The 20,135-nt window shown below is 40.1% G+C and overlaps 1 protein-coding gene across 1 annotated transcript; it reads left to right on the plus strand.

Annotated features, from left to right (window-relative positions):
- Positions 1 to 146: 146 nt before the first annotated feature.
- Positions 147 to 19,733, plus strand: SPATA18 (spermatogenesis associated 18; the record flags this gene model as incomplete). Its single annotated transcript, XM_082483129.1, has 12 exons — positions 147 to 233; positions 2,893 to 2,998; positions 3,110 to 3,225; positions 4,737 to 4,855; positions 12,227 to 12,361; positions 13,028 to 13,265; positions 14,273 to 14,431; positions 14,982 to 15,157; positions 17,107 to 17,230; positions 17,961 to 18,029; positions 18,837 to 18,882; positions 19,326 to 19,733. The coding sequence occupies 12 exons, from the start codon at positions 147 to 149 to the stop codon at positions 19,331 to 19,333; spliced, it is 1,383 nt and encodes a 460-aa protein (XP_082339255.1). The 3' UTR covers positions 19,334 to 19,733.
- Between the last annotated feature and the right edge of the window lie 402 nt (positions 19,734 to 20,135).

The raw sequence follows: 20,135 nt of genomic DNA on the forward strand, positions 1-20,135 counted from the left end.
AAGGCGGCGCGAAGGCGGCGCCGCCCGAGAAGAGCGGGCCCGGGCCGGCGGTACCACCTCTACCCCGCCCTGCCGGCCCGCGGAGGGCTCCCGGGGGGGGGACACGTCGGCCCATCCCAATCCCGGGAGCGAGCTGACAAGCGGCCATGGCTGACGGCTTGAGGCGGCTGGTGGGCGCGGAGAGCGGCCGGGTGCTGCAGGAGAAGCTGGAGAGCTGGTACCGGGACTACGAGGTGGGCTGCGGGGGTGAGGCGGGGGGGTAGCCGCGTCTGCCTGGGGGACTGTAAGGGCAGGGGCGGCCCGCCTCACCCCACCGTCCCTCTGTGGGGCGGGAGGCCGCGGCGCCCGGGCTGTGCGGCGGTTTCCGCGGTGACGGCGGGACGCGGAGCGGCGGCGGCGGCCGCCAGCGCCTCCCGGGAGCGCCGGGAGCTCCTTAGCCCGGGGCAACCGAGCCGTGGGGAGCAGGTAGCGGCCGCCTGGTTGGGGTTCAAAGGGCCGGCTTGGGGCGCTGAGCCGCACGCGCCCCCAAGTTATCGCAACTTTAACGCTCACAGCTTCAGCTGTTTTTTTTTTTTTCTGCCTGTGTCAAGGTTCACTGGAAGCAAGGACTGGCGGTTAAAAGTGATATTTGAGCTGTAATGGCTGAGTCTGGATCATAAAAAGAGTTTTGTGGTAAAAGATCAGCGGATGGGAGGACCACGGGTGAGGGTGGGCTCAGGAGGAGTCGCCTGTGGCCTGGGAACAGCCAGGAAAACGTGAGGAAAAAGAATGTTGAAAGCGAGAAGGGGGTTATCCAGATTCCCTGGATAACAGGGTTTCTGTGTGGGAAACCTGTTAGAGCTGAGAGAGCCTGCTGCGAGGAGGCACGGCTGCAGAAGGGCTTCAGAAGGGGGGAAGCAGGTGTGAGGAAAGAGTTTTTGAGTGTGGGTGAGGAGAAGGCTGCAGATGGATGTAATAGGATACATGGAGAAGTCAGAGGGAACAGGAGACTGGGGAGGCAAAAGAGTGGAAGCAGTAGAGAAGGCGTAAAATTAGGGAAAGATGAGGTGAAGGGACCTGAGATTTGACAATTGTGGATTTTCTCAGTAGAAAATCTTGGCAGAGTTCTCGCTCCTGTGTCCCCAGGTTTCATTAGGTTCAGGGCACTGATAGTTGGTTTGGTCATGAGCCTGGAACCACCTTGTGCCGTGGTTGGTGAGAAAAGCTGCTTAGGAGAGATGCAGCCTTTTCAAGTGAAGTCAGTTCTTTTTTTACTTTGTGGTATGTAGGCGTTACAGCATGTTAATAGCCAGTGTAACACTGCAGGATTCATGGCAAAGGACAGTTGTAAGGAGGAGTTTGAGAAGAGCTGGTAAAGCTACCACAGAGTGCAGGACATCAAAGGAGGAACAGAGGCATGCATTTTAAAAATCTTGCAAATGGATGGTGGAGGTAGACCTCCAGAGGGCTGAGCAATAGTGGGAGCTGAACTCTCCATCATAAGCGAGGTGGGGGCAGTCTCTCAGGTCTTGGGAAATGAAGGCAAGCAGTTTCAGGCTGCCATTGTAGAAAAGGAGAAACTAGCAGATGGAAGCACCATGGGTGTTATGTTGGTGTAATGAGCTGGAAAAATGCACTTTGCAGTGGTGTTCTGGTGGAGGTTAGCAGGGTGAGACTGTGCTCCTTGAGGCCAGAGAAAGGCATCTTGCAGCAATCAAAATGCAAGCTGACAGGGACATGGGTGGGAGTTTTAGTTATTTTGGAAGCTTGTAAAAACCATATGGAGCCACTAAAGCCTGAAGACCTAAAAGGTAATATACGTTGAAGATGATACACAGGTTATGGATAAAGATTAAGGAAGCAGGTACAAAGTATATGTTCTGGCAGGTGCGTCTACTCCTTTTCAGAACTTCATTTGCTGAAAAGTGGTGTGGTTTTGCTGTTTCTGTTATTTCCTAGGATTCCTAGTAATGCTGGATTTTGCCCATTCTTCAGTAGTATTTGCTTGTTGGTAACTCTTAAAAATCAGATTAAGTTGCATGGAGGCCTCATGTGGCTGTTGGCAAAGCAAGATAATAGACTTATATGTATTATTTCAGCTAACATGGAAAATCAGATTTTGGACTAATATGTTTTTTCATTGAACAATCCCCTATCTTATTATTTGAAAAAATCTGTGTTGAAAGATTTTATCAGAGATCCGCATTTATTATGATTCTTCTTTTAGAGATATTTGTGGTTGCATCTTCTTTATGAATGGGCAAAGGAGTAAGTTTTCTTAAGTAGTGAATTAACTGGGTAATAGAAGTCCTGATGTCTTGTTTGTTTGCCTGTTGGCAACGTGAACCTTTTCAAGATGAGTATTATTAGAATCATAGAACAGCTTGGGTTGGAAGGGACCTTTAGAGGTCATCTGGTCCAACCCCCCAACAATGAGCAGGGACACCTTCAACTAGATCGGGTTGCTCAGAGCCCCGTCCAACCTGACCTTGAATGTTTCCAGGGGTGAGGCTTCTAACACCTCTCTGAGCAACCTGTGCCAGTGTTTCACCACCCTCAGTGTAAAAAATTTCTTCCTTCTATCTAGTCTAAATCTACTGTCTTTTAATTTAAAGCCATTACCCCTTGTCCTATTGCAACAGGCCCTGTCCCCATCTTTCTTATAAGCCCCCTTTAAGTACTGAAAGGCTGCAATAAGGTGTCCTGGGAGCCTTCTCTTCCCCAGGCTGAACACCCCAACTCTGTCAGCCTGTACTCATAGAGGAGAGGTGCTCCAGCCTTCTGATCATTTGTGGATGCAGTAAGAAAAGGTTGTGAAGATGTAATTGCAGGGAAAAAAATGTCATGATCTTAACAGGAATTTTTTTAAGTAAGAAAGCTCAGGCAGATGTATTAATACACACTAATTTACAGATTAATTCGTGTGATCAGAATCTGAACCGATGCTGTGAAATAATAGAATTGAACTCTGAGATTCAAGGGCAGCTCTTCACAATCCTCAATGAAACATCTCAAGAAGGTAAATCAGTGCATTGCCTTATTACTAACACATTTCACATGTGTAATTTTTTCAAGCTCTGGCTGTTTCTGTATGTGTTCTCACAACTTCTTAATATATGTATATTTTTAGGTGGGCATTATGCAGGTGTGGAAACAATAAAAACTCGTCTCCTGCCATGGCTAGGGACTTGTTTTTCCTGTGCTACTTCAGGAAAGCTCTTTGAAACCAACCTCTCTCTCACTCAGGTATGTAGGAAATTTATTTTAAGGGAATAGAACGGTGTAAATTTATACCTGCAGGAGAGCTTTAATGACTTTCTGTTAATAATAGCCTCCCTCCCTGGTTTTGCTTAATGAAATATGTCCTTAGTTGCTCATGGAGACAACTATGCTATTTCTCTTGTCTCATCTTACATTTTCTTTGAAAGAGAAATTAAAGAGGTCATTAAAGTTACTTTGGCCTTCTAGGGTTTATGCTGCTTCACAACAGTGAGTGACAATATGGAGGAATTTGCTTTGAAAGAGAAGCTATGTTCTTCTGCTTTCCTATTCTAGGTGAAGAATCAAGGTACACCTACATTTGCAAAGACATCATAAAGTATTTATGCGGTATCTCTATTAATAAAAACCTAACACTGTGTGAAAATACATGAGTAAGCTGAAGATGTGTATAAACCTCCATGTGTTTAACTGTGAGCTCCTTTTATTTTTTTTGAAGAAAAAAATCTTTGTTTAGTATCTGAGCATTATAATATCTCTAGAAGGGGGGCGTGTGTGGTGGAAAAGTGCTTGTGTCCATCATGATACCACCACGCGCCTGACTTGATGTTTGAAGTTAGTATGTATTTGATATTTACTGAAGGGGTTGTAATACTGACAGTTTGGCAGGAAAGACAGATCTGCTGTGGTTTTGTGCTTTGAAAGAAAACAAGAGCGTTGGTTGATGCAGACAAGGGGAAAATGTTGAAGATCTTGAGATTTGACGGTGATGTCTCCATGTTTTCGGACTTCTTATTTTTACAACTCTTCTGTCGAAATCTTTCACAATTACAATAAGGACCAATAAAATATGGTATCCCTTAGGAGTCAGATTCTAGTGTGTTGCAGGAGCAGGGTTCTGCCAAAAAAACCCCAAAATGTAAAATAATGATGTTACTAAATGATGGTACACCACTTACGGATTTGTCATTGCATGTGACATTCAAAATTTAAAGAAAGGCTTGTTGCATAGTTACCTATTTCATTCTGTTAGCATTGGGCAAATCTATAGGTTGTTAAAGACAGAGCTGCATGTGTCGTAGTCTGCTTTCTGGAATGAAAACTGTTGCCTCCTCTGTTCTAATAACTTTTTTTGTTATTTTGTGTACGTGAATTCCCAAAAACTTTACTTGAGTTAATGACATAGTCAGAAGATGACTGACTGGAAAAAAACCCATGCAACACATCTGCAAGAACACTATGTTCAGATGATGTGTATAAAGGTAGTAAATCTGCATATACAGACCTTCCACGTTCTCTATCACGAGGTGTAAATGAACTGAATGTTTTTCCTAATATAACTGAGGCTTTGTTTTGTGTGCCTAGAAGTTATTGCTTATGTTTCTAGAAGGTATGCAATTGCTTTTGTTTTCAATTACTTTAGAAATGGTCTTTACTGAAATGTTTAGAAACATATCTGCTAATAATGCTATACTACATTGTTGAAAGATTCTGTAAGGTAGAAAATTCAAGCAGCATGATTTTGTGTTTCGTTGTAGGATTCAGTTGAGAGAGAGAGGCAGCTGAGAGAGCTGGCCAGCAGTCAGACTTTTCAACTGCAAGAGCTGCAGGAAGAACTGGCTTCAACTCGTCTACAGCTCAACCATGTGCAACAAGAGTAGGGGAATTAACTATGATTCTTTTTGTCTGGTTGTTTTTTGTTTTTCAACAGCAAGCCATATTTTTCTCTTGACATCTAAATACTAATGGAGATTTGTAAGATGTTTCACTTCTGGCTTAAAATCAGAGCTTCAAAATACATCTAGGCTCTGGATTGTTCATGTATGTCCAAAGCGGGGCATAAATAATACAGTCATAGCTGCATTCATAGATTGACTTGGTTTTACTTCTGACAGAGGATTTGGAAAATGTGCCAATACTCTAGACAAAAGGGTTTTGTATAGTGCATGACCATCCCGGTGGAATTATAGTCGATCAGTCATGTAGGTATAGTGCAACATTTATTGAAGGACCTACAATATGTCGTAATTAGTTATGGTATGTAATCAGTATGGGAACATCTAAGATTGTACCCACTGTGGTACAGTGGAGGAAGACAGACAACAGATTTTCAAATAAGTTACTAGGACTGGGTGTCTTCTGTCTAGTCACATAAAACACGTTTTGCGGAGCACTGTAGTCTCAAAGTGACTTAATTGCTTTAGGAACAAATTTGTGCAGTTACTGCCACTTACAGGGCCATTTCAGAGGTAGCTCCAAGTGACACTTTCTCCTGCATCCTATTAGCATGAGATTAATGAATGTTCACAGTCCTCGGGCAAGTACAATAAGTGATATAATTTAATGCTCTTAATAAGCTATTCCAAGAATATCAAGTTCTCAGGACTACAAGCCATATTAGCTATATTAGAGGAAAGAGGTTCAATAGAATATTTTGTCCTGTATCCCAGTCTTACAGATATCTCCTGCTTTCATAGAATTCTAGAATCATAGAATTGTTTGGGTTAGAAGGGACCATGAAAGATCATCTAGTCAAATTTCTCTGCTGTTGGTGGAGACATCTTCAACTAGATTAGGTTGCTCAGAGCCCCGTCTGACCTGACCTTGAACACTTACGGGGCTGGGGCATCCACAACTTCTCTGGGCAACCTGTTCCAGCATCTCGCCACCCTCATTGTAAAGAATTTCTTCCTTATATCTAATCTAAATCTTCTCTCTTTTAGTTTAAAACCATTACCCCTTGTCCTATCACTAGGACAGGGATAAAAAGTAAAGTCTCTCTCCATCTTTCTTATAAGCCCCCTTTAAGTATTGAAAGGCTGCAATAAGGTCTCCCTGAAGCCTTCCTTCTCCAAGCTAAACAATCCCAATTCTCTCAGCCTTTCTTCAGAGGAGAGGTGTTCTAACATTCTGATCGTTTTTCTGGCCCTCCTCTGGCCCTGCTCTAACAGGTCCACATCTTTCTTGTACTGGGGACCCCAGAGCTGGATGCAGTACTCCAGGTGGGGTCTCACAAAAGGGGAGTAGAGGGTGTTGTGGTTTGGGTCTCCCTTGACCTGCTGGTCATGCTTCTTTTTATGCAGACCAGGTTACGGTTGGCTTTCTGGGCTGCAAACACACATTGCCAGCCCATTTCTAGTTTTTCATATACCACTATCCCCAAATCGTCAGTGGGGTTGTTCTTAATCCATTTTTTCCCTCAGTATGTACTGATACCAGTGATTGCCCTGACCCAGGTGCATCATCTTGCACGTGGCCTTGTTGAACTTCATGAGATTCACATAGGCCCACTCCTCAAGCCTGTTAACGTCCCTGTGGATGGCATCTGTTCCCTCAAGAGTATCAGCTGCACCACTCGGCTTGGTGTCATCCACAAACTTGCTGAGGGTACATTCAATCCCACTGTCAATGTCATAATGATATTGAACAGTACCAGTCCCAATACAGCAATGAGGGACACCACTTGTCACTGCCATTTGGACACTGAGCTGTTGACTGCAACTCTTTGGGCACAGCCATCCAGCTAATTGCTTATCCATCAATTAGTACATCCATCAAATCCGTATCTCTCCAATTTAGAGACAAGGATGTTGTGTGAGACTGTGTCAAAGGCCTTACAGAAGGCAAGGGAGATGACATCAGTTGCTCTTCCTTTATTTGACAACTCATGTTACTGTCTGTTATGTCTCATCTTGGATGAATGCTGGCAAAAACCCAGTTGGCTCTTGAAGACACAAAGACCAAATCAGCCACTACTCTTTCGGCAGCAGAAGATGAAATTGTTCAGCTAAAAGCAGCGTAAGAAAAAATGAGTCTTAGGGTATTTGTCACAGAAAGTCAGTATGCAGAGACACAGTCTGTTTACCTGAGGTTCTGTTTATTCTACGCTGTCCTATACTATAGCAAAAAATAGGTATAACTCCTTAACATCCTGTTGCTTTGTTACTTGGTGTTATAGGGAGAGAATTAGCATAAGTAGATCCATGTGAGAATAACCCTTATGGATGAATTTCCATTCTTTTTTCTTTAGGACAGAGGAAGAATTGCTTTGAAATTAGCAGCTTGATAACATTCAAATCTTGTAGATGAAGTTAAATAGGAGAGAAACGTATTATGAATATAGCTGGAAACCATTGTTTGTAATTTGCTATGATGCTCTTGAAAGTAGCGTGTTAAATAAGACTTCAGTCTGTCTACCTTAAGATGAAGTTCTTTGTATGGCTTTTTCTTTTACATCATTTTTGCCAAGTCCTTTTGTCTGTATGCACAGAAGTCATGGCTATTGGTAATGTCGATGTCTCTGGCTTAAAAATGTTTTTTGAGTTTCTAAGTGTGTTGGTCACATCTGGGGAGTTAATCTGGATCAGGAAGGGTGCAGCTGGGGGAACCTACCTTTCCATTTGAATACAAGGGTCCTTAAAATTAATTTCCTTTTGCGGCTTGATCTACAGGCAGTTCTAGAAGCAGTAATAATTGTTCACTGTTATGAAATGTAGCCCATGTCTCAGGGGTGGTTTTTTTTTTTGTGCATTATGTTATCAGAAAATAATACAAAGGTAGTTGAAATTCATTCCAACAGAATGTGAATACTTGTGACAACTGACACTTCAACAATGGAAATATAGTAATACTTGTGAAATAAATACAGCTGTTCAGTTAAATAACATTGCTGCTCTTAAAAATGGAGGAAACGTGACTTTACTGCTTAAACTTTAGGAAAGGATGTAATTGTCCATGAGTTTATCTTTCCTTTTAGGGCAACTGAGCGGATGAGCTAATCCTGATAAAGATAAGCAAACAAAAAACCTCAGGCCATTAGAGTTTCTACTTTCAATATCAAGTTGAATATCACTTGTTCATCTCTGGATGATAAATTCATATTCCCATAAAATAGACTCTCTTGATTTATTGGGTGAAAAGTAGCTCATATAACTCCTTGATTCTTAGACATAACCTGATGTCGTGGTTTAGGCCAAAATCCACTACTGGGGACCTGAGGGACCCCAGATGGGACCGACAGATGCTGCCCTCTACCCCTCTTCAAAGAGAGAGGCAGAGGAGGAAAAAGAGACTTATGAGTTTAGAAGGAACTAAACTACTTTAATGAAATATTAATAATAAAATAAAAAGAAATAATGAAAAATATACAAAACCATATCAAGCTCCCGAGATGACAATCATGTCACCGGCTGGCACTGGGGCAGTCCCTGGCTGGACTCAGTGAGGGACAGGAACTGGATTCTGGATTTGGATTCAGGATGGGGATCACAGGCAGACAAACAGAGTCCTCGTCAGACGTCAGCCATTGAAGGAAGAGCGCTGACCCTTTGATCCCTCAGCTTTTATACTGAGCATGAGGCAGATGGAATGGAATACCCTGTTGGTCAGTTTTGGGTCACCTGTCCTGTCCACTCCTCCCTGCAGGTGGAACCCCACTATGCTTTTCCGCTTCTGACCCTCCAATGTGGCAAATAACAAAGTTGGTTGGCTGTGGGGGTTATGGCAATAAGTATGAGCAAGAGCCTCTCTGCATGCCATGCCTGGGCATCAGCTATAAACATTGGTCTTACCACTCTGAGAGAGTGAACACTGTCTGCACAATATGCAGTTAATTTCAGTTGTTAGAAGAGGCCCAGCTAAGAAGCGAAGTTACTGAGCAAAATTGGTTCTGTTTTACCTCAAACCAGGACACCTGACTGCTCTCTTCCCTAAAACTATTAATAGGGAATAAAGCATCTCACCATTTCCCTGTGTGAGTATTAATGCAGACTGGACAGAAATTCATGTTGCCATTTGTACTTCTGACAGAACAAAACATCCCTGCCTTCCTGTGAATTCAGGAATTCCATAATCTCCACATACTTATGGTACATGTTCACTCTCAGTTTAGTTGGCACTCTTTGTTTGCATCTTCTGCCTCGGTGTTCACCTTTTGATTGAAGCAAAGGTGTTATTTTTTCATGTTCTGTGAATCATCTTTTCAAAATGTTAACCCTTTTAGTTGGGTGAAATTAGATTTGCGTAGTCTTCACCCGCCTGTCAAAACCAGAATCCTTCTAAAAGTAGAGAAAGTGAGGTCAGGACTGACCTGCGACGCTTAAGACATGATTTATATATATATATATATTTTTTTTTTTTTTTTAAATGCAAGGAACAGTTTTCCAGGAGTGTTCTATGTGTCTTTGTCTGTAAACTTGTGTTTTGAGAATTTTGGAATAGCTGGTGATCTCATTCCTCTTGTCTATAGTCTTCTGTCTCACAGATTTAAATTGAAGACTTAAATAAATACTTAAAGCATGTTTTGCAAGACATCTTGGTCTCCTGGGCTGTTAGAGCAAATGTGGCCTAGACTCAATATAATTAAATTCTGTAGCCAATATAAGCTTTTGTTACATCAGGATATTAATTTTAACAGGATTTAGCAATTTGCTGCAGAATTATGAAAGAAAATACAAACTTTTTAAGTGAATAATGATCAACATTTTAAAAGTAATTGGAAGTTCTTCAGGGGAAGACCAAAAAATAGCGTACTAAAAACTGTTATATGCAGATGGAACAAAATCCTATTAACACTATTATAAATAGAAGCTTACTACTAGGGCGCTTAGACTTGTGCCAAGGTCTAATCAAGCTTAACAAAGCCAGACGACACAATTTGAAGTCAACGAGGTCAAGAGGACTTTTCTTTCTTGATCTGCTGTATGGAGGACCTGTTATATAGATTGGCAGGAAGAAACTTTGATAAACATGGTTGTAATTAGTAACACCCAATATGGTACCTTGAATCAGTTACCTCAAGATCTTGTAGTGTCACTGTTGCAGGGGGCTCTTAAATATAGGTTAAACAGGCATCTGGCCAAAAATTACGTAGGTGGAGTTGTTCTTGCCTTGAATTTCAAGGCAGTCTGACTGAATCAGTCAGGCTTAGCCCAAGGACTGGGGCAACTGTGAGGGACTTCATCATCAATGAATTGTTTGAAACTGGAGGGTAGCAGTGGGCTTCTTTATCCAACAGCATTAAGCAGATACTGGACACACATTTTCAAGGTTATTGTATTTTCTCCTGAGAAACTGGCTTAAGATGCCTGTTGTTTTTTTAAGTTGTTAGATGGGGGAGTATAAAACACTAGTTATAGCCTTAAAATAAAAGCGGGTTATTAAAACTGTTCTGATTTTTCTAAGAACAATATTTTGCCTTGTTTGTTCCCATTATTTTTTTGTAGCATCTGCATCTTTTTAACAGAAAGTTGATAATACTCTCTTCACTTTAGACTAATATTTAGTAGTAGAGTGAAAGAAAAATAAAACAGGGAAAACTCGGAATACTGCATTGATTTAATTAGCATAGAAAGGATTAGTGTTAAGGCTTACAAAAATCAGCATTGGTGATTCATAAATGTGTCTGTCTTACAGTTGTTTTTTTTTCCTTTTGGTATTTAGCTTTTCTTAGAAAGAAAGAAATATTAATTTTCAGTGGTGGCTTTTCTTATGTCTTTGACTTGCTATATGGCTTGTGATGAACCATGAAAGATGCAGGTATTTCTGCTGGTTGCAGTCTGTCATGTGCTCTCCTGGGTTTTTTTTTTGATTTGTTGTTTTCTTTATTTTTTTTATTCTCCTGATAAAGGCAGACCTATAATTAAATGTTTGTTTGTATTTGTAAGTTGCTGTTCTGATGAAAAGATGGAAGCCTTATGGATCTCGCGGCAATGAGTTAAGGACCATTAAAAAATTGCTTTAAAACTTTCTGAAAAATCCCCATGTGAATAGGGGTAAATAATGAAAAAGAAAATAATACAGAAGTGAAATGATTACTTCTTGTTTATCTTTTCTATAGGATAGTTATTAACACTGCATTGTCTACCTACATTGTCTATCATGGCAATTTAAGGAAAGCCTGACTAGTGTTATACAGGGCTTTTTTCCAATTTTTTTTTTTCCTTTTTTGGTACATAATGATTTTCCTCCACCTCTATCTCTAGAACTTGTCTTCCCAAATCTAGTTTCCTTTCTCAGTTGTTCTTTCTATTGGAATTCTTTAGCCTTCTTTTACTACTACTCTGCCAGAAGTCCTGGCTGGAGCAGCTTACTAAGGATGCCCATGGGATTGCAATAATATCTGCAGGTCCTCCTACCCAGGTTAGGAGGACAGTCTTTTTCCTCTTAGCAGATGCACTGGCCTTAGTACCTGTGGTCCTCTCAGTCAGCCCACTCCTTAAAAAGTTGGAACTGGAAGCTTGTCAGCTGATAGGTGTTACAGTTTTTGTTGGTTCAGATCCTCAAAAATTTCACCAAAGTCCTTCAGTAAAGAAAAGGAATGACAGACTGAAAGCCTCCAAAATTAATAGAAAGCATCCATTTTTAATTTTTTTTTTCTTTTGGAAAGGGGAAAACAAGAGTAATATCTGTGTTGGGATAGGAGGAAGAGATGTTGACATACTTTCTAACATTAAGTAAGGGTAAAGGACAGAAGATGCACTTGCTCAACTGGTTGTTTGCCAGTGTTTAAGAAACACTGCTCCTCTTGGAGAGAGCAGGGGAGGAAACTTTTAATACTACTTGAATAACATCATTGGTGTTATCTTTTGACTGACTAATGTATTTCAGCAAATAAAAGAACCCGAGGACCTGATATAAGAAAATACCTAGTCTTGAACTGTAGGAAAGAAAATTGAGCTGGTTTACTTAACATCTTAAATATGAGAAAGAAAACAGTTTCTGTCTTAGACCTCATCATCTAAGCTAATGCAAGGACACCAAATGTTAACCAGGGATCTCTCCTGTAATATAAAGCATAGTGTATCCAGTCTCCTGCCACAGTACACTTTTACTTTTTAAAGTGTAATTAAGACTATGCTTTGGAGTATGCTTTTTTAAACTCTTGGTATCCCTGTATTTCAGCATAAGGAGCTTGCTCAATATTTCTCTTCTTTTTCTGTTCTTTTTGTTTGATGATGAGGATTAATTGATAGATGGTTTGGATTGGTAGAAGGACATCTTGTGACTGACTTTATTCTGTGTGGTTAAGTCTGAAGACTTCCCGTGCCCAAGAGAAGGATGCCCTGAGGAAGTTAGATCGTCTGAATGACTATGAGCAGCAGATTCAAATACTGCGGGATGAGATTTCTATCCTGGATGCCCAAAAGTCTGTTCTCCAGAGCAGGTAGAGGCGTTATTCAGAGAAGTCACAGAATCAGAGAAATTGTTCATGTTAGGTAGCATGAATTCCCTCCTCATTTGAAACTGAAGTATAAACAAAAGCTAAGCTTTTGTACTTTGTTATGAAGGGACGTAAACTTTTTAACTGATTTTCTCATAGTGCCCAAATGTTTTAATTTCAGGCAGCTATGTTAAGTTTCTGGCAAAATGGCCAAGAGAGCAGCTTTATAAAATACACTGAGGGCAACTGTACAGGATAAAAAGAGATGGTTAGTTTTTTGTTTATAAGTCCTCTTTGAATACTGTACCATTACAGGGCAGAACGTGGTGTTATATTCTCACTTGTTTGACCTTACAACTCTTCAGTGGCACTGAAAGAGGAACAAATCCCCAAAGTATTACTGTTTAAAAATGTGTTTCCCCAGAACAAAGTGCTTGGCTGCACACACGTTAGGAATTTAATTTTATTGTTCAGGCTCTAGCCCATAAAATGTATTGACACAAGTGCCTTCATATTAGACTAACCAGCTGCAGCTTCACTTCTTTAATTATGTTGGCTCAAAATCTCAGCTTACCCTGGTAATGATTAAATTGAAACAAAACTCTGCACTAGGCAAAAGCATCTGAGGATGGTGAAGTGACCTCATGCTTCTTTACATGCCTGTCATAGGCTTGCACGGAGCCGCTCTCCTTCCCCAAGGCGCAGTGAGAACAAGTCACCTAGTCCACCTTCTCTGAGGAGCTGCTCACCTGGCCGAGCCAGGCGTACAAATGCTTCGCGTCGCGCCTGCCTGGTAGCTCGCTTTGGTGACATCTATGCTCAAGAACGCTTGGATGCAGAGACCCTTTTGAGGACATACATCAGTGACATGGAGATGGTGCAGAGGATAATATACATTGCAGCTGTGGTAAGAAAAGAATCATTTTTCTTGTTTTCAGGCCAGAAGTGTTTTATAAAGTATTATGGCTAGATTGGATTAAATTGTGTGTAAATTAGCATTTCTGTGAAGTATGGAGAAGAAAACTTCTTTTCTATTTTCCCTTTTGATTTTCCTTTCTTTCCCTCACACTTTTACATTGAACTCTCAATTTAGTGTCCTTTTCTGACTGTCCTGTCCCAACATTAGAACAGGGTCAGTGATCTACAGTACATGTGCTAAAAGGGCTGCATAAGAAGACTGAATGGCTCTGAAAGGTAGATGATTCCTGCAGTAAACACCACCTCATTTAGTTGAATTATTTTGCAAATACTACATTTTAGAAATCAAAAATCTTTTCATATCATGTGTCCCTCTTACCTGTAGCTGCTTTTCTAGTTTGATTGGGTCCCTTAAAATTACCTAGATACCTCACGTTTACTCTGAGCTCAGTCTTAAGAATTTTTTTTTTGTTTTTCTCTACTTAATCTTCTTTTCTATAAAATTGGATGTAGTACATACTTGCGTCAGAGAGGCAGTATGTGTCTGAATGCGTGTGATCCCAAGCATGTTTAACTTGCTGAAGGTTTTTTCCCACAACTGTGATTCAGTTTACACTCCACAACTCAACCTTTCTTCCCAACAGACCAGAGGTGCTCCTGTCCGACATGTTAGGCTGTGGCACATAAAATGCTATTACTGAATTCTGCTCTTAATGTCTTTGAATATGATTCCATTGATTGTGGGTGTGTGATGGAATCCTACATAAAAATAGAAGGTTAGGTGGGAAGCTTCTCAAGCCTGTCTTCTGCAAGTAAATCACACTTGATTTTAATCAGAGAAGTCCTCCCAGATGAGTACCATTTTTAACTTTCACAGCAGTGTTTTATATTCCTCCTTACAATGATGATACTGGGTTAAGTTCATCCTCTTAGATAATTGATAAAAAAATTAATCTCGGTCTCCTGGATTTAACTAGATGTTCTTTATGTTTGCAGGAGTCTTTTCACGCAGCAAAGATGGCCTACAGGCAGTTCAAAATACGTGTAAGAGAGACTCTGTCTCTAGGTCACTCGGGACCTGAGTCACTTGAAGACACTGTCCTGGATTATATAGTTCGCCATGAGGATCTGTATGATGTTCAAGCCAGTGTCAATGTAAGGCAAGGGCAGTGGGCAACTGATGTGTTGATCTATTCCAGTAACTTATAAATTCAGAGTGTGTAAACTAGAAATGCACTGTAACCTGAAGAAGGAAAAAAGATTACCACATAGGTTTTATGTCTTGTAGCCATTTATATTCCAAAATAATACTGTGGTATGGCCCAGTAATCACTTGTTTTATTTGCCTGTGACTAGAACGTCTCTGCCAGAATAATATTTTTGGCAAGATACAGTGTAACTATCTTAATCAAATAAATGTAAGCTAAACTTCATATTTTTCTTAAAGTCTGTGTTCTACTGAAAAACTGAATCTCCCTCTTAAGACTGATGTCAGTGATGTAGTTTACAGTTTATTTCTAAAATAACAGCATATTATTTCTGAAGCTAGTATTTTCTGGAATAGCCTAAGACAACATTGCTGGGAGCTTTTTACACTGATTTTTAAATGTAGAAAGCTGAGAGGCATATTTAGGAGGGATTTCTATACTTGTCTGTGAATAAAAGTGTTAGTGAGCTCAAATTACTCAATTGTGTTTATTTTCAGGAAGTAATTCGCTCCATGAACATCAACCCAAAGATTTCATTTCCACCAGAAATTGATTTCATTGTGATCAGCACTTTGATTCGAGAGTTGTGCCGTGTGGCTTTTTCTATGCAGACACTCCTTCCGCCTCTTGATATTGCCTTTGGTACTGATGGAGAACTTTTCAGTGAGACCAAGTAAGAGCTCTTGTATTTTCAGTCAGATTCTTACTATTAAAAAATCCATTATGTTGTATAGTCTACTTATTTCCTGATTAATATAAAGGTTTAAGATTGATGCTAAACATTAATTTGGGGCAAATATTCCTGGTCTATAGTGAATTTGGTATGTCAGCTTATGATGGTATATAAATGCCAGGATGTAGACCAGGGTTAACAGCTTTTTCTTAATGAACATCAGAGCAATTTTCTGGTTAAACTTCAGTCTCTAGAGTGTATTTGATTTATCCTTTAAGAGGAAAATTATCATCAGCTTTCCTTTCCCTCTTTAGTCTCTGTCTGCCTCTGGGGTTCATAAAACATGTGCATCTTTGTTCTTCCTTTCTGGCCCATTTTGTAAAAGTCATGTTTACTGAGATCTGGCAGTTGGTGTCTGATACCAGGATCATCAACCTGTGTGCTGTCACTTTCAGGCTGTGGCTGCTGTACAACATATGGATCTTAATACACTTCCCTCTCTTCTGGTTTAAAGCTGAGCAAAAAGAAAAATGCCTTTTAAAAATGGGAATTTTGTTTAAAAAGTGCGCTCCACAACATAATTTTTCTTTTTTCTATAGGGTCAGGGCTGGCTGCTTTGTTAGCTGGCAGAGAACTGTAGGTACTTCCATGCCTTCAAGAAAACTAATGGGATTGATGGCTCCAAAAAAAAAAATTGCTCTCAAAAGCAAGAAAAACCACACCAATAAGGAGGTTTCCAATAATAATTTAAAATAGAGTGGAACCCAGATGGGGAAGAGCTTGAGCAGCCAAGGAGAGAAATAGAGAAGATACAAATAGCACTTCAACAGGAGAGTGCAAAATTATACATGACTACTTAATGATCCTGTCCAAATACTGGACAGTTAGCCAATAGCTTTGGGTATCAAATAGCTGAATTAAGAAGGCAGGAATGCTATGGTATAGTCTTGGGATGCTTTCTCCACCTACTTGATGTGTGTGGCCTTCAAAAAAACAGGTGTAATGTGTTTATATGTGCTGCTGCAGGAGACATATACACACATCTATCCATCTATATAGATAAATAAGTGGCATATGTATGTTTCCACTCATAGCATGTGGTACACAGAGATGGAACAAAATTTGTAGAAATTCAAATATTTCTGTTAGTTATGAGTGACATCATTCTATGAAAGGGCTGGCCAAACCTCATGGTACCCTATATCTTCCTCCATGCAAAGCTCCATGCCTCTGTTTACAACATCGTTTTAAAACTTTTTTATTGCTTTTGTATATAGATTACTAATGTATAGATGCATTGCTATTTTTTATTTCAGTTATTTGGTATTTGTTTTGAGTTTGAATCCATAAAACCAGATATGTATTATTCAGCCAATATTGCAGACTTAGGGGTGTAATATATATCTGGTATGTTAATAAAGGCCTGCAAAATAATTTTTCTTAGCTAAAAAGTAACTAAGTCATTATCAGTATCTGAGGATCTTGCTAATAAAATTGCCTCTTCTGTCTCATAAGATACTAAGATGTAACTTTACAGTTGAGAAAAAGTATTTCTGTAATATCCTTTATAGGGGTCTTGTTTTAGTAAGATATTTCAGAAGATGCCAAAATGCTGCTTAGGAGATATAATCTGTCAGTGGACCCAAGGACCCTGGCTTGTGTGGGGCTTATGCAAGAATAAGTCCCCTAATGAAGCATGTGCTGGCTTTATTGGAGTGTCTCTCAGTATAAGTAGACAGTGTATTCTGCTGAATCTGTCTTATAAATGCATTTGTTTTAAAGGGTTCACTTAAAGAATACTTATTTTTGTGATATGGAAATATTGTCAAGAAAGATGTTTATAAGCTCTCACTAGTATTCTGCTTTTTATCAGCATTGATGACTTGAAGCATCATATTTATCTTTTGGCATTTATATGCAGTCATTTTTTATACTCTCTGTTTCAACAGGTACCATCGCAGTTTTGACTCTGATTTCACAGCTGCCTTGGTGGCCTATCATGTATGGCCTGCTCTGATGGAAAATGATCTTGTAATTGTGAAGGGAGAGGCAGTCACAAAAAGAGGAGCTCTGGTACGTACTTTTGTTAAGGAACATGTTAAGGGAAGTCATTGGATTTAAAACACTGGCTTAAAATTTAAAAAGATAAAGTCTTGATTTTTCCCTATATGGCTGGAGTTGGGTATATCAAATGTCAGTTAAGTTTTAGTGCCTCATCCTGTATTTAGAATGAATAGTTCCATCTGCCTTAATGGATTCATTATGCAGATGTATGATTTTTGGGCCTTTTTAGTCTACAGAGAAAAGAAGATTGAGGGGGGATCTTATTAATGCTTACAAATACTTAAAGGGAGGGTGCCAGGGGGATGGAAACAGTCTTTTTTCAGTTGTGCTCCAGTGATAGGACAAGAGGTAACGGGCACAAACTTGAACATAGTAAGTTCCATCTCAACATGAGGAGGAACTTCTTTCCTTTGAGGGTGGCAGAGCACTGGCACAGGCTGCCCAGAGAGGTGGGGGAATCTCCCACTCTGGAGACATTCCAAACCCGACTGGATGCTGTCCTGTCCAACCTGCTGTAGGTGACCCTGCTCTGGCAGGGGGTTGGACTAGGTGATCTCCAGAGGTCCCTTACAACCCTGACCATTCTGTGATTGTTGGCAGAGCCTGTTCTAAGAAGAAAGTTTATTGTGTTTACTCTCTGTCTTCAAGCCTTTTCTCCAGCATGGCAAGTCTGCTTGCTGGGTCTGTCTTTATTAAATGCCCTCTCTCAAAAGAGATTTGTCAAATTCTTCTCTTGTAGTGGTCTCGCAGAAGTAGAAGCAGAAGCAGAAGCCGCAGCCGTAGCACCAGTCCTCTTCTATCTCATCATGTAAGTCCCAGCTGAATGCCTGTAGCATAAACAGCAATGAGTATTTTAAACTCGGACTGTAGGCAACATTTTAAAAATGCCGATGTGCCACATGTATATTTTAACATTGGCAATAAATGCCTTGGCTGGGTCTGGAATGAGGTGAAGCTGAACTGATAAATAGTTGTTGCCTGGTCTAATTGTCAGTGGAGATACTGTATGAGAAGTAGATCATAGTTAAATTCTCAAAAGTATCAACTGTGGATCTCGGAATGCTTTCCCCCTACTCCTCTTCTGAATAACTAATTGCATCATCTGGAAGTGTTCAAATCATCTTACAGTACATATACAGCATGTGGTCCCTGTCTCCTGAAATTAATAATCTAAATTTACCCTATTATGTCTCAAAGGAGCAGAAATATCAGTGTAGGGTGGGCAGGAGGGGAAGAACTGAGGTAGTACTAACAAAATATGTGAAACGTTAGCAGACTTCTGCATATGGTATAGTTACACAATATTTTTAATTATTTCTGGAAAAATCATGTATATTTTTCTAAATGAGAGCCCATGTTATTAACTTGACATAGGTGCCCTCAACTTAAAATGTGAATATTGAAAACATGAGAGGCTTTGGGTAAGGCTCACTTTTTTGTGTGTGTGTGCAGGGTGTGAAAGAAAAACTAGAAAGTTGTTGAATTTGACTTCGTAGCAGTGGAGCTGCACTGATAGTAACACGTGCAAATTTTCTGATTGTGATGGGTCCCCAGGTGCCTTTCTTGGGTACAGTTCTTCAGCACACCTGAGTTTCCTTTTCTGTTTGTCTTGCAGTTGTCTCGAAGCCGCAGTCCTTCACCAGTGAGGAGCGGAAGCCCAAGTAAGTGAGTGTATTAGTTCATGGTTTTCACATTAAACCCTTGAACAAGTGAGCAAAGAGACAAAATAACATGCTGAAGGTCTTTAACTGTAAAATACTTGTCCAAGTCTTGTTTGTAAAATGGGTAGCCCCTTTCTTTCCTGTGTGTGGAAAAAGGCTGAAATTTCTGACTTGGAAGAGAGCTTATTTTTCCCTCTACTCAGACCACTGTCGTGAGTGCTCTCTGCTGGTTGCCATTATTGTGGCAAGTTCTGTTCTCTACACAGGGGACAATTAGCTGCATGCCTGCTGGCTCCGTGCCTTTCAAAATCCAAAGAGACAGCTAAGTGGCCCTGGTGAAGTAAGGGATTTCAAACAGTATGAATGTGTGCCCATCTTGAAGCCAAGCCAATTTAGAGATTACAGAAAATAGTTGTACTGAAATGTGTCTTTTTCTTCAATAGGGCGTTAACTGAACATGTTCCTGTCATTCAATACATCTGGATCCAACAACTTCACTGGTGCCTTTTCTCTTCAAGAATACCTCAAATCTCGCAATAATGTGAATGGCAATTGTCACTCCAAGTGGAGTTTGTGTTCAGTGTGGTTTTTAGAATTATAGAAGGCTTATTAATAGTTTTAGAAACACTTAGAAATTCAACCCTTCTGATTTAAAAAAAAAAAAAAAAAAAAAAATGCATGCAATACAGGATCGTACTCATGGCAAAATTTGCAGAGCACTGAGGAACCCAAGCTGTAATCCTGCAGATGGACATAGAATTATTGCATCTAGAATGTTTTCTACAGATATCAAATGATGTAATTTATCTTGATAGGATGTTTAATATAACCTAAATGGTGAATGTTGCAGAATGTTGAGGTTAGCTGTTACTGAAAACAATTTCATTAATTGGTGCTTATTTACAATTTTAGAAAACGGCAATAATCTTAGGATGTGCCAGTCTCACACAGCATCCTTTTAAATACGCCCTTGCGGTAAACTGAATTTTCTAACTGCAATGCAAAAGTTGCACAGAATGGTCATAAACTACCAATACTGTGGCAATCCGCAGGACTTCACTGGTGTTTACTTAGAAAAGCACAGGTGTGTGCTTTAGCAAGGCAGTAATAGCCCTTGTTAAATTCACTGTTACTTAGAAATGAGTTTCATAAAAAAAAATTGTAGTTTGGAACTTAAAGTATTTTGCAAGTGTGCCACTGATTATTTTTAGGCTTGAAATATTTGCTTGAGGTGGTCTATTTGGTATCACTTT

This window comes from Vanellus vanellus (assembly GCF_965231255.1).
Source record: "Vanellus vanellus genome assembly, chromosome: 4".
Lineage (NCBI taxonomy): Eukaryota > Metazoa > Chordata > Aves > Charadriiformes > Charadriidae > Vanellus > Vanellus vanellus.